We start from the raw sequence: 12967 nt of genomic DNA on the forward strand, positions 1-12967 counted from the left end.
TCTATCGTTCTATCTATGTTCTATCTATCGTTCTATCTATCTATCGTCTGTCTGTCGGTCTACTCTATTCATTCTATTAGTAACAACTATACTCTTATTTTCTCCTTAAAATTTAGGCATTTGTCTTTCTTTCTTTCTTTCTTTCTTTCTTTCTCTATTTCTCTCTTTCTTTCTCTCTTTCTCTAGGGCAGAGACAGAGCGTGGGCTCTCGAGGAAGCACATCATTGAAGGTAGATATTCTTCTTCTTTCTTCTAATCCCCCCGTCGTTTGTAATTGACCTGAACCCTTTTTCTTCTTTTCTTTCTCATTGCCTCCTCATTTATTGATTTTTTTTCTCCTTCACTGCAGTAGACTGCGTGTGGCCTTGTTCCTAATAAAAGCTCAGCACCCACACCAACATTCATTCTTAAACAGTGTGAGATTCTCTCTCTCTCTTTCTCTCTGCGTCTTTCTTGATAAGTGCTTTTACAGAGAACACATGCAAACCAAGGTAATGATTGCAGTATGTATATACGCAGTATGTATATGTATATACGGACACACAGAAACCATTCACCGTCTACTTTTATTACACTTCCAAATATAATTTTCATAATCATATGATTGTCTTGTTTTCCAGTAAAATCATTAAAACAAGATACATTCAAATGAGAAGCAGAGGAAGACTTTATTTATTTGTTTGTTTTTCGTAATTGTTTTCGTCTCAAGTAAATGTATCTTGTTTTAATTATATTTAGACATTTCTTCTGGAAACAATACAACACTTTTATGTTTTGTTATTTTTTAAATCATATACGGATTTAGCTGCCGTTTGTTAACTTTTTAAAACCTTTTAAGGTTTTTCATTTATTTTGTAATTAAATTTTTATTTCACCATATTTATGCTGTATTCACAGCATGCAATTATGTGAAGTGTTTCAGACTAGAAGCTTTATTTGAGTGACTGGAAAGTTACTGGAAATCTACATGTAATAATATTCAGATTTATCTCTTCTTTATTACTGTATTCCTATGAGACAGAGGCAGACGACTGATTTTAAGAGAGTTTAATATCTGTAATGTCATTTCTGTATCACTGTCAGCTTGAGAAAACGCACTGTTTTTATTTCATGAAACTAATTGAATCATTCGCATACTTCACTCATCCCCCCTCCATCCCATTCTCCAAGTTATTTTTATCGCTCTAGCTTGTGTGTAGTTTTCTTTCCTGGCTCGGGTCTCTCTACCCTTCTCGTTAGCTCGTGTTTGTATGACATTGTTTGTGGGCTAGAAAGAAACGTCTGTTTATCCTTTAAAAAGCTCCCTGCTAAGAATATCTCCTCCACAAACCCAGAAAATTCTGACTGATTAGAGCCGCGGCGGATGCGAGGGCGCACTCGGTGAGCAAGGGGCAGATTAATGAGTCTGAGATTGGCTGAATTACAGTGTTTTTTTGATGAATGGGTGTGCGGTATATCTGTCAGATTAATTTCAGTATGGCAGGGTAATCACATAAGCATTTGATCACCTGAAAGCTATCTGACTTTGTTTCAACACACCTGGTGTTTACACTCTCTCTCTCTCTCTCTCTCTCTCTCTCTCTCTCTCTCTCTCTCTCTCTCTTTCTCTCTCAGCCAAGATTTATTGGCATGACTGTAAAGCATCACAGTTTTTCCAATGCATTACTTTCACAGTACTTTCATACATACAAGTGTATGAAATAAGAAAATGTCATTAAAAAGAAAATCTATAATGGAAGGAAGCATAAATGTGTTCAAAGGTGGTGACTTCAAAAGTATTTAGTCACTTAACCCTCTGGTGCTCTTCGGTCATTTCTGACCGGAAAATTTTCTGTTTTGAAATTTTAAAAATCACTGCTTCATCGGAATGATATGAAACTTGGTGACATTTTTTGCATTAGGTATGTAAACACACAAAAAAAACTGGGGTCATGATTCGAGCATGCTAATTGGTCGTAAAAAAAAAAAGTAGCGTTCATTGTCTTCTGTCATAAATGACCGACCATAGGAAATGAATGGGAAATCGGCAAAAACACAAAAATTCTCCGAAAATGTGTGTGTACAATCTACAAATCGTCCACGATGCTGAAAAAAAGTACACAGCAGTAAAGGGGTGACACTCTAAAACATCAAGAGTGTGATATTGACACATCCACTCACACACACACGCACACTTATACACACACACACACACACCTATGAAAAACTGAACCTATGAACCACATTTGGAATTTTTTAAAATCACAGCTTCATCAGAATGATATGAAACTTGGTGACTTTTCTAGCATTATGTATTTAAACACACACAAAAAATTGAGGGGCATGATTCGAGCATGCTAAGTGGTCATAAAAGAAATACTCCCACTTGTGCTCTTCGTCAAAAATGACACCATAGGAAATTAATGGGAAATCTGCAAAAACACAAATTCACAGAAAAAAAATGTATATTTCTAACAAAATAAAATATATCTAAAACTTTATAATAAATAGTCTTTGAGATTTTTTCAATATATATTACAATCCATAAAAAAAATCATTAAATGTGTTCAAAACAGGAAATTCTCGAGCCTCTCCATAGAGACCTCTAGTGATTACACCCATGGTTGAATGATTTCTTAAATAATTCCAAAAGAGGGCGCTAATCTGCCTTCAAAAATGTTTATTTTGAAGGCCTTTTAACCTGAAATACTGCAATAATTAATTTTTTAAATAATTTTCAATGGCAAAAATAGACCATAATTATTGCATAAAAATAAAAAAAATACCATCAAATCATCTCAAAATATAAAATTACAAAGAAAAAATATTATTGAAGAAAAATAAATTGCATTGGTTTTACTGGGGTGGAGGAAGTTTCATTTTTTAGGTGTCCGGTCACTTATGACCGGGAAGACAACCGCAATGCAACCCCTAAACGAAGAGCACCAGAGGGTTAAACAGTGCTCAAAAAAAGTTTGAATGCCATTGCATTAGATAACAAAATGTCAAATCAAGTTGCATTTATTTAAAAGAAAATCAGCACAAGCACACTTTTCAAGCAAAACATTTCACAGAACAGATGTTTGTGAGGTTCTTAATGAAAAAAGGAGAGATATAAGATGTTTTTTTTTTAGCAAGAATGCATTCAAATGATCAAGAGTGGCAGTAAGGACATTTATGTTACAAAAGATTTCTATTTCATATAAATATTGTTCTTTTTATCTTTATATTCATTAAATAATTAAAGTTTCCACAAATATTTTTAAAACAAAAAAACCTGTTTAACAAGAAATGTTTTTTGAGCAGCAAATCAGCATATTAGAATGATTTCTGAAAGATCATGTGCCACTGAAGACTGCGGTAATGATGCTGAAAAAAGTGCATTCAAAGAATATATATATATATATAGGAAATGGCTTTTTCACCAACTTTATCAAATAAATGCAGCCTATAAGCACAAGAGACTTGTGTCAAAAACATTGAAAAAATCTTACTGAAACCAATAGTAGTTGGTCTTAGTGACATGTAACGGTAATGTACATAATTTTAAGTTTGCCTTTTTTAGGGCCACTCACTGGTCTATAAATAGGAATGGAACAATATAATTTGGTCTTGTGATTTGGTCTTGTGACTTGTGATCATTATTTTTGTGTTCCTGAATTTTATACCTATAAATATGTAATATTTTTAAGATTGATAACTAATATAATGGTGATATTATACATCTTTTAGGGTTTTGTTTACAACAGTGTTCATAATTAGCTCCACTCTTTAATTTTTACAAGCCTTCAAGTTTGAAATAAACCCTAGTATTATTTACTTCCAGTATCACCCTAATCAGGACAATCATGATAATTTTTAACCTAATATTGGACGATACAGAAATGGTCACTAGTCAATAATACACAAATAAAGATATTACTGACATTGCATAATGTACAGTCAAACCAAAAATTATTCAGACACCAGTTTTTTTATTAGTGGGTGCAGGACACTATAGTTCATTAATGTAAGTGAGGATGGCAAAACAAACTGTGACATATACCCAAACAATTCTTCATACAGTGGACTACCAGTTAAATCTATAACAAAAATGAGACCCAAATTATTGTCACTTTGACCTGACCATGTTTTGCTTGAGTGTTTTTTCTTTAATTGCTAATGCGACCTTTTACACCACAGACTGAACAAAACGAAGCATTGCTTGGTAATTGGTTGACCTAAATTGGTGTTATCTAATTGTGTACTTAAATTTAACAGCTGACATCTGATTGGTTGACTGTAATCCATTACATACCTTTCTAAAGTTATCTGACATTATCAAGATGAATTTGTTCTGACACAGTTTAACTCTGAGTTCTTGTCATATTTTATTACCATTTTCTCAACTATAGCGAATAAACTGTGATAATGTGAGAAATGTTTGAAAGGTGTCTGAATACATTTTGGTTTGTCTGTATGTTATATACTGTCCCTCAGTCTTTATTCTCTCTCTCTCTCTCTCTCTCTCTCTCTCTCTCTCTCTCTCTCTCTCTCCCTCTCTCTCTCTCTCTCTCTCTCTCTCTCTCTCTCTCTCTCTCTGTGTTTCTGAATGGGACAAGGAAGTGACTGAATCATTCATCCTTTCTCTGCTTCCTCATCTTTTTTCTCTTCCTCTCCTCTTGTGCCTGCACTCTTCTAATCTTCTCTCAACTGCTCACATTTTCCTAGTTCTGCTCTCTCCGAGTTTCCTCTTTCCTCTCCTCCCATCCCTCCATCTCTCTTCCCACTTCTGGCTGTCAGTCTGTTACTTCAACAAAGTATGCAAATTCTCTTACACGTTCTCTCTCTCTCTTTCTCTCTGTAGGTCTGAGGGGTTCTTTGCAGAGGTTACAGCTGGAATATGTGGATGTGGTTTTCGCCAATCGCCCTGACAGTAACACACCTATGGAGGGTATGTGAGGCTTTGACCTCATTACGCAGATGCTTCTAGCTTTGCTAGCTCAATTTTGTGCATCACTGCATTCTGAAATATGTTAGAGGCAATGCATAAAGTAATAGCATTGTCGCAAGAGCAGCTATAGGGGTCATTAGCATAAACAGGCAGGTTTTCTCTTTACTGACATGGCGGAGCAACAGTTTGAAAAGAGTCTTGCTGAGCAAGTTAGCTCAAGTTGATTTGTTATAGCTACCTGAATAAAAACTTTCCAGTGTAATGGCATAGACTTTTGAAGATAACTATAGCGCCCCCTTGAGGTTTTGCTAGAACACCGTTTAAAGGTGCAGTAAGCGATTTCTAAAAACACTATTGATATTTGAAATCAACCCAAATCATCCCTTCATTGCTCCAGTCCCAAAATGCACGAACACGCGATGCAAGATGTCTCTTTAGCTGAAGCAAAGCAAAATAATGCTTCATGAAAAATAAAGCGAAGATGAAGAACAAATGAACATACAGTACACAAGAATATATGACGACTTCAGATGCAAAAACCTCTAAAGGGGGTCGCACACCGGACAAGAAGCGCAGCGCCGCGTCTCGACAACTCAAAGATATCGCACACCTATGATTATCAGTTTATGGTCAGCAATATTGTGATGTTTAAAGACATTATGAAATGAAGATAATGTCTATACTATGTTAGGATTGTACCGTACAATTAAATACAATCGTTGCTAAGTCTGCAGCCTGAACATTTACCTCAGGGCATAACTTTCTTGAAATTAATTCATTGAGATTCTCACCTGAAAATCCGAAAACATCAGCAATCTTCATCCACACATCTGATTTCTGTATTTGGTCCCTCAGAATAAGTGGTTTGTCACATATAATTCAAGGTATTTCCCAATTTCATTGAGTTTTTCGTCATCTTTATGTTACGCTATACTCTATACTACGCTATTTTCAGCAATAATATCCATCTTAAGTGTGTGACCTGGTGCCGGTTTGTTTATTTATTATATTTTCCTATAGGTCTATGTTTAGGCTTTATTCAAACAGTTAAACTGTATTTGTAAAGGTAAAGATATTTTGCAGCATAGGGTGAAATCAGTATGTACATTAACAACGATTTGAGACTATTATAATGTAAATTTAATGTAAAACGAGGTAAATGGCGCTCTGTGGCGCGGCTGGATTTTGAATAGCATCCATGAGCATAGCGTACCGCGTGCGTATGCTCATAGAAAATAATGTTTTCGAATTTTAAAGACGTGACGTGGCGCGGCGCTGAGCTGAGCTTCTAGTCCAGTGTTCAACCCCCCTTAAGTCTGTCTGACATTTTTTCTTTTAAATTAGCATTTTGCTTCTTCTTTTTTTTTTATCAGGCTCCTATGTTTAGGTTCAGTAATTTCACTTTAATGGCAATGGAAATGTTATTAGTCAGTTATTGAAATGCCTTATTTTCAAAACTTTTGTCAATTTATTGGTATTTAACTAATTTAATTGTCTTTTGCTGCAAAACCAGTCCATGTTTGCTTTTTTCTTTTTTTGCAAAAACCTCCACCAGCTGTTCTTTAATGTAGGTTATTTCAGTTTCTCTGAGTTACAGCAGCACACACAACATTGTTGTGTTTACCTGCTACTCACAAAATCCTGTCATTGCCACTGTAACGATTTTCTTTACATGCACGCCGTCATTCATCTTGAAATCACGATTCGATTTGCGTCTTCTGATATTTTCCGTGGACTTTTGCTGGCAAATTTAGTGATTTCTGCCAACAAACCGGTGTTGTGCCGAATTTCGGCCCCCTTCGTTGAAGTCGCTACCTGATTGCCTAATCCTAACCCTACCCCTAATCCTAACCCCTCCCCCACACCTCCTAAACCTAACAATACTAGGGGGTAATAATCTGGCAGGGAGTAAGAATTCAGCACTCAAATTTATGCACCGAACAGAACTAGGTGTATTCACCTGGACAAGGTGTATTCTGTCCTCTCGCAAGCACTTTTCTGATTTCTAAAATGATAAATGGGACACCCTAGGGTCTCATGGATTTAACGGATATGCGCACACGGCAGCCATTGTAAATCCACAAGACTGAAAGTGCATATAAAGTGCGCCATTTATACCAGGGCCGAACAGAATTATGCCTAATCATTACCCATAATGCTTAGCAAACTCAAGTCATATTTAAAAAGCATCCTGGTACCACCAAAGTACTTTTTTGTAAGGTATTAGTCATTCTGTGCTGCATGTAGTTGTGTCATATGATAGCTTGATTCGATTTGTGCGTGGTGGTGTGAAAGACAGACAGTGCTGTGCGATTTTGATTTGTGGCTTTAATATCTCTACAGTAGTAGACTGATGTGGACGACTCTAGCACAAACAGGTCTTTTGAGGTTTGTGGAAACAGCCAGTGCTTAGTCTACGATGTCAGATGAACACTAATAAACACAGATGTGTTTTTGGTGTTTATTAAAACGGCAACCAATGTTACAGACCGTGAGTGCATTATAGAGTAATGCTGTATGCATTAAGTTATGAATGTGACCTAAAAGAGATCTTTGAATGCACAGAGACTGTGTGTGTTTGTATGTGTGGTATCCAACAGTGCTTCAATACAAGTTATGCTCTATCAACAGCATCCATTACCTTTTTTTTAATTATTACAAAAACTAATTATGTCAGTTTTTAAAAAGCAAACAAAAATCACATTTACACTAACCCCCAATTTCCACCGGCTGCGTTACGGCTGCGGAACAGCTCCGCTGCGTGACAGCTCCGTGTTCCGTCGTCCGTCAATACCCACCAGGTCAGGATTTGTTGCGGAACGGCTGCGGTCATGACTGACAGCTGACGTCACGAGGCCCCATGTAATCTCGTGAATTCTGGTGTGATTGCGCGATATTTAACCTGTATAGCTATATAACTCCTCATTACGAGTACATAACTAGCTATTTGCTTTCTATCTTTATTTCTTGGACAAAAATAGTGACTTACCATCCACACCAATCACTTCTGCTATAGTTTTCCACGCCGCATCCTTTTTAATGTTGTCCTTATAAAAAGGATGTGAGGGGTCATAGATGATGGGTTGATTCTGTACCTCAATAATCAGCATTTCTTCATCCATCGTGTCAACGGGGTTAAAACAAGCCTGTCTCCGCCCATTATGACGTTTTCAAGGTGTAGTGTAGGGAAAAATGAGCGCGGTGTATTTTATTTTGAAAATTAAACGGATCTTTTATTTTGTTTCTGGCTGTTCTGTTTTGTCACTCGACTTCCTGTCCTGCGTACTCTGCCCTGTAGTGCTGCGGAGCGCTCCGGCATCCGGCAAAAATAGAAGCTCTGCGTATTTGATGCGGAGCGCTGCGGATCGCCGGAGTCGGAACGCAGCTGTAACGCATTCAGTGGAAATACACTCATTGACTTTAATGGAAACCTATTGACTCCGCCGCCGTGACGGAGCCGTAACGCAGCCGGTGGAAATTGGGGGTAATGCACTGAAAACGAAAGTCTATAGAGAACCAAAATTAACATTACAATTAAGGGCCCTTTCATATAACCAGCAAAATGCGACGCCAGGCGCGACGCAAGTGTTTTTTGCTAGTTTCAGCCAGTTATCATTTTCACGTGCAGTGCCACGTTGTTTAAATAGCAAATGCACTCACGCCCATCTGTTTGCCAATGGGTATGCTAGTCTGAAAACGAGGTGTGTTCAGGTGCATTGTTGGTGCATTGCTATTCAGAGGCGACTCAAAAAGACTGCACCATTGACCTACAAAAGCACAAACATTTTTACATATGAAAAATAAAAGGATTCCTCTCTGGAGAAGCGTTCAATCTTTCCGCTCGCCAATTCCTCCATGTAAATAGCTAATCCACAAGTGCAACTGGCTTTTAAAGGGAATGGGAGAAGAGACCCTGATTGGTTTATTGCACGTTACGGCCAAAACACGGCCATGACTCATTAAGAGACTAGGGTACAACCCTTTTGGACAATGTGCCTGGCGCGCCAACCGTTTTTTCCATCATTAAACTAGCAAAAGCGGATTTGGACACACCCTAAGTGCATTTGTGCCATGCGCTTCAGATCATGTGCTTAGATTATTAGAATAGTACCCAAAATCTTGATGACCTCATCTGCATGTACTATGTATATATACTTGTTTGAACATTCTTTGAAGCCCATATACGTACAGTACCAATAAATCTGCACCAGCGTCACAATGTTGATCTTATGTCTTTCTCACAAAGCTTAGTGACAACATGTGGCAAACACATAAACAAGTCTCCAGAGAGACCATGGGTAGTAAAATTTGTTCTCAGTTCAAAATGTTCTTTTATTAAAATACCCTATCAGCTTCCCATGAGGATTTAACTGTGTGCCAAGAACACACTGCACATCAATTTGGATTCAAATCATTCCAGTCTTGATGGTAGAATGATGATTAAACGTTTTACTTTGATAGATCTTCTGCTTTAGCGCAGCAGTGATTCTAAAGCTCTGATCTGTGGAGAGTCCTCTTGAGATTATCCTCAGACCTGTAGGAAGTCTATGCATTACTTTTCTGGCTTGTAACCCTGATGTAAAATGTGTTTACGTGTTGATAAGACTTGCTCATGCAGACAGCAAAAATCCTTAAGTAGTCCAGTGGCAGAAATCTGGTGTGTGTGGGTTTACTAACAAATTTGTTAGCTAAATCTGAAAATAAAATAGTAAACGTGTCTAATTGTGTGCGTGTACGTGTATAAGTGTGTAAAAGTGTGTGAGAGAGAAAGGTTTAGAGTTTGGAGACAAGGCAGGGAAAGAGCCGCTTAAAATACACTATGTACCCCATGGGCAACTCTACGTATAATCCCCCTAGAGAGAGAGAGAGTCAAAGAGAGAGAAAGACAGATTTGGTGATGGAGAGAGTGTTTAAGAAGTAGATTTCCTGAACGCTGCAGTGCCACAGAAATTGAAAGAGACTGAGAGATAGGTTAGACTGGGATTAGGATGGAACAGCATTGAAAACACGGCCTCATGAGATGTATGGAAATAGCATCCTACATCCTGTTTTACACATGCACATGCACACACACACACACACACACACACGTTTGTTTTTGTGAAATGTGAGGACATTCCATAGGCGTAATGGTTTTTATACCGTACAAACCGTATTTTCTATCCCCTTACTCTGCCCCTGCCCCTAAACCTAGCCCTCACAGGAGACTGTGCAGTTTACTTTCTGTGAAAAAAAACTTGTTCTGTATGATTTATAAGCATTTTGAAAAGTGAGGACATGGGGAACGTCCTCATATTTCACCCTCTTTTTGTAATACCTATGTCATACCCATGTCATTATATACATTTGTGTCCTGATATTTCACGAAAACATGCCAACACACACACACACACATATGTTGGTATTGGTATAGGTGGTTTTTACGGGAACATTCCATAGGCATAATGGTTTTTATACTGTACAAACCGTATATTCTATCCATTTAATGTCAAATATATGCTGTTCTTTTTAACTTCCTATTCATCAATCATAAGCAACTAAAATAATAAGCAGCACAACATAATAAGAAAAGTTTCTTTGAGCACCAAATAAGCATGTTAGTATGATTTCTGAAGGATCATGTGACAGAAGACTGGAGTAATGATGCTGAAAACTTTTCCATTACAGCAGAAAAATTCATTTTAAAATGTATTACATAAGAAAACAGTTATTTTAAATTGTAATCGTGTTTTGGTAACACTTTATGAACAATACTTCTACAGCATTTATTAATTTTAGTATTAATGAATTAATATTAATGAATGAATTAATCTTAATATTAATTAATCAACATTTACTAATACATTATTAAAATCAAATGTTGTATTTGTTAACGCTATAGTTAGTGCACTGTGAACTAACATGAACAAACAATGAATGACTGTACTTTTATAAACTAACATTAACAAAGTTTTATAAATAAGTAATAAATATATTGCTCATTTGTTAGTTTACAAATGAGTCTTTATTGTAAAGTGGTAACTATATTTCAAATTGTAAACACATTTTCATAATCTTACGAACCCTAAACTTGTGTGTGTATGCATTTCAAACCTGAATACAGTTTTTTATTTTTTTTAAATAAACCAAGCAAAATTGTGACTGAGCTTGAAAGGTTGTGATGAGCATGTATTTTTTGTCGCATTTGAACTGACATTTGTTGAATGTATATAGATGCTTTTTTGCTTTTGTCCTTACATTTTCTTTTGTCTACAACAAGCATTCACCTAGATTTGTCTCAAAAATCTGAGGGGACACTTGAGCACATGCACGCTGCAGCCTACGCACTGCAGAAACCCCAGACGTTCACATCATATTACATTAGATTAATACTTCAGGGTTCGGATTTTCTTAGCGATTCAGCAGAACTGAGCTAGAGTTCACAATCTCTCGTGAGAAGAAGCTATAGGCCTAGGATGGTTTGCTGAAGAATGTTTCTTCACACTGATGTGCCTCTGGTTTCCTGTGTTTTTGTCTTGCTCTCTCTTTTCTTGAGCAGATGTATTGTTGTGCTTGGCTGACGTTTACTTTGGTTTTTTCTCCTCCTTTCTCACCCACACGTTCACATTTCTTTTCATTCGTACTGAGCGAGTTCGTAATGAGCGAGTGGGTGTGGGCTTTCATTTTCATTATGTACTGAGGTAAATTTGGCTTCTGTTTTCTACTCTCCTGTTTTTTTTCCCCACATTCTCTTGCCTTAATTTCCTTCTTATAAGTTCTTTTGTTTCTCACATTCATCCATTCAACTGCCCTGGCCTGGTCTCACAGGATTTGTCCACATTGGACTATGACCTTCCCACTTGCTGAGTGACATAACATGTAACTGACCAGAGTTAAGGCCTTTTCACACTGAGCGCGACACAATAAAGCAAAGCGGATGGTGCTTTCAGACTGAGCGTGAAACGAATGATCACCTTCAGATAATTCACACCTGTTCAATAGGTGGCACACAAACTGTCACACAAACTAAGCACATACAAATAGAGAAAATGGATTTCTCCACCAGCAGCAGCAGTTAAATCACAAACTTTGCATTAAAGGATTAGTTCACTTTAAGATGAAAATTACTCCATGATTTACTCACCCCAAGTCATCCTAGGTCGCTAGGTGTATATGACTTTCTTCTTTCTGATGAACACAATTGGAGTTAAATTAATAAGTGTTACGCCTCTCGCCATTGAAAACGGTTACACTACATCTGACGTCATACGTTGCGGCAGTTATATTTATGATATAAATATGGATATTTTTCTTACACAAACGCATTGCTTCGCTTCAGAAGGCCTTTATTAACCAATGGATGCACTTTTTTGAGCTTCAAACTCGTGAGCCCCGTTCACTGCCGTTATATACTTTATACTTCTGCATCGAGTGTACGCCGTAGGCTGTGTGATGCGCGCATACCCTATACCGTACCCTGACGCGCACCTCTCCAAAAATGTAACAACGCGTCAATTCTATGCAGACCGCAAGCACCGTGATTGGTCTGCCAGAATCCCTCCCTCAGGTCAATAAATAAATAAATCTGCGATAGGAGTGTGTGTGTGTGTGTGTGTGTGTGTGTGTGTGTGTGTGTGTGTGTGTGTGTGTGTGTGTGTGTGTGTGTGTGTGTGTGTTTGTCCAGAAATGGGATGATAGTTTCATCCTTATATCTGCTATAGGCTATAACACAATATTTTGTAGTGCAGAGATTCTTTATGTTAGTGAATAAATACATAGATCCACTGTGTATAGTTTATTTATTTTCTCATTAAAACCAAAGACGTTAATCTGTGATTGTATATCAAGAACAGGGACACAATAGGGTGTATTTTGTTTTGTGATTTCAACGGAACGAATAGTCTCCACAACAGCAATCGATTGAGATGCATGTCGTCTGTGCATGAGCCAACGATACTGAAAACAGCGTCACGAGGTAATAGCAGTAAATGATCATGCATGAGGACCCCAAATGCATCTATGTTTGAATGTTAACATAAAAACTTTCAAAAAATTATTTTAAACACATCGAAATTG

At 37.3% G+C, this 12967-nt stretch overlaps 1 protein-coding gene across 3 annotated transcripts in view; it reads left to right on the forward strand.

Annotated features, from left to right (window-relative positions):
* Positions 1–12967, forward strand: part of kcnab1b (potassium voltage-gated channel subfamily A regulatory beta subunit 1b) — a 70590-nt gene that overhangs the window by 46213 nt on the left and 11410 nt on the right. For all 3 annotated transcript variants that reach the window (XM_079819371.1, XM_079819373.1, XM_079819372.1), the window contains 2 exons: positions 187–230; positions 4826–4912. In XM_079819371.1, the coding sequence (XP_079675497.1) occupies positions 187–230; positions 4826–4912 (131 nt within the window). The remainder of the gene's footprint in view (positions 1–186; positions 231–4825; positions 4913–12967) is intronic.

Source organism: Gobio gobio, assembly GCF_949357685.1.
Source record: "Gobio gobio genome assembly, chromosome: 6".
NCBI lineage: Eukaryota > Metazoa > Chordata > Actinopteri > Cypriniformes > Gobionidae > Gobio > Gobio gobio.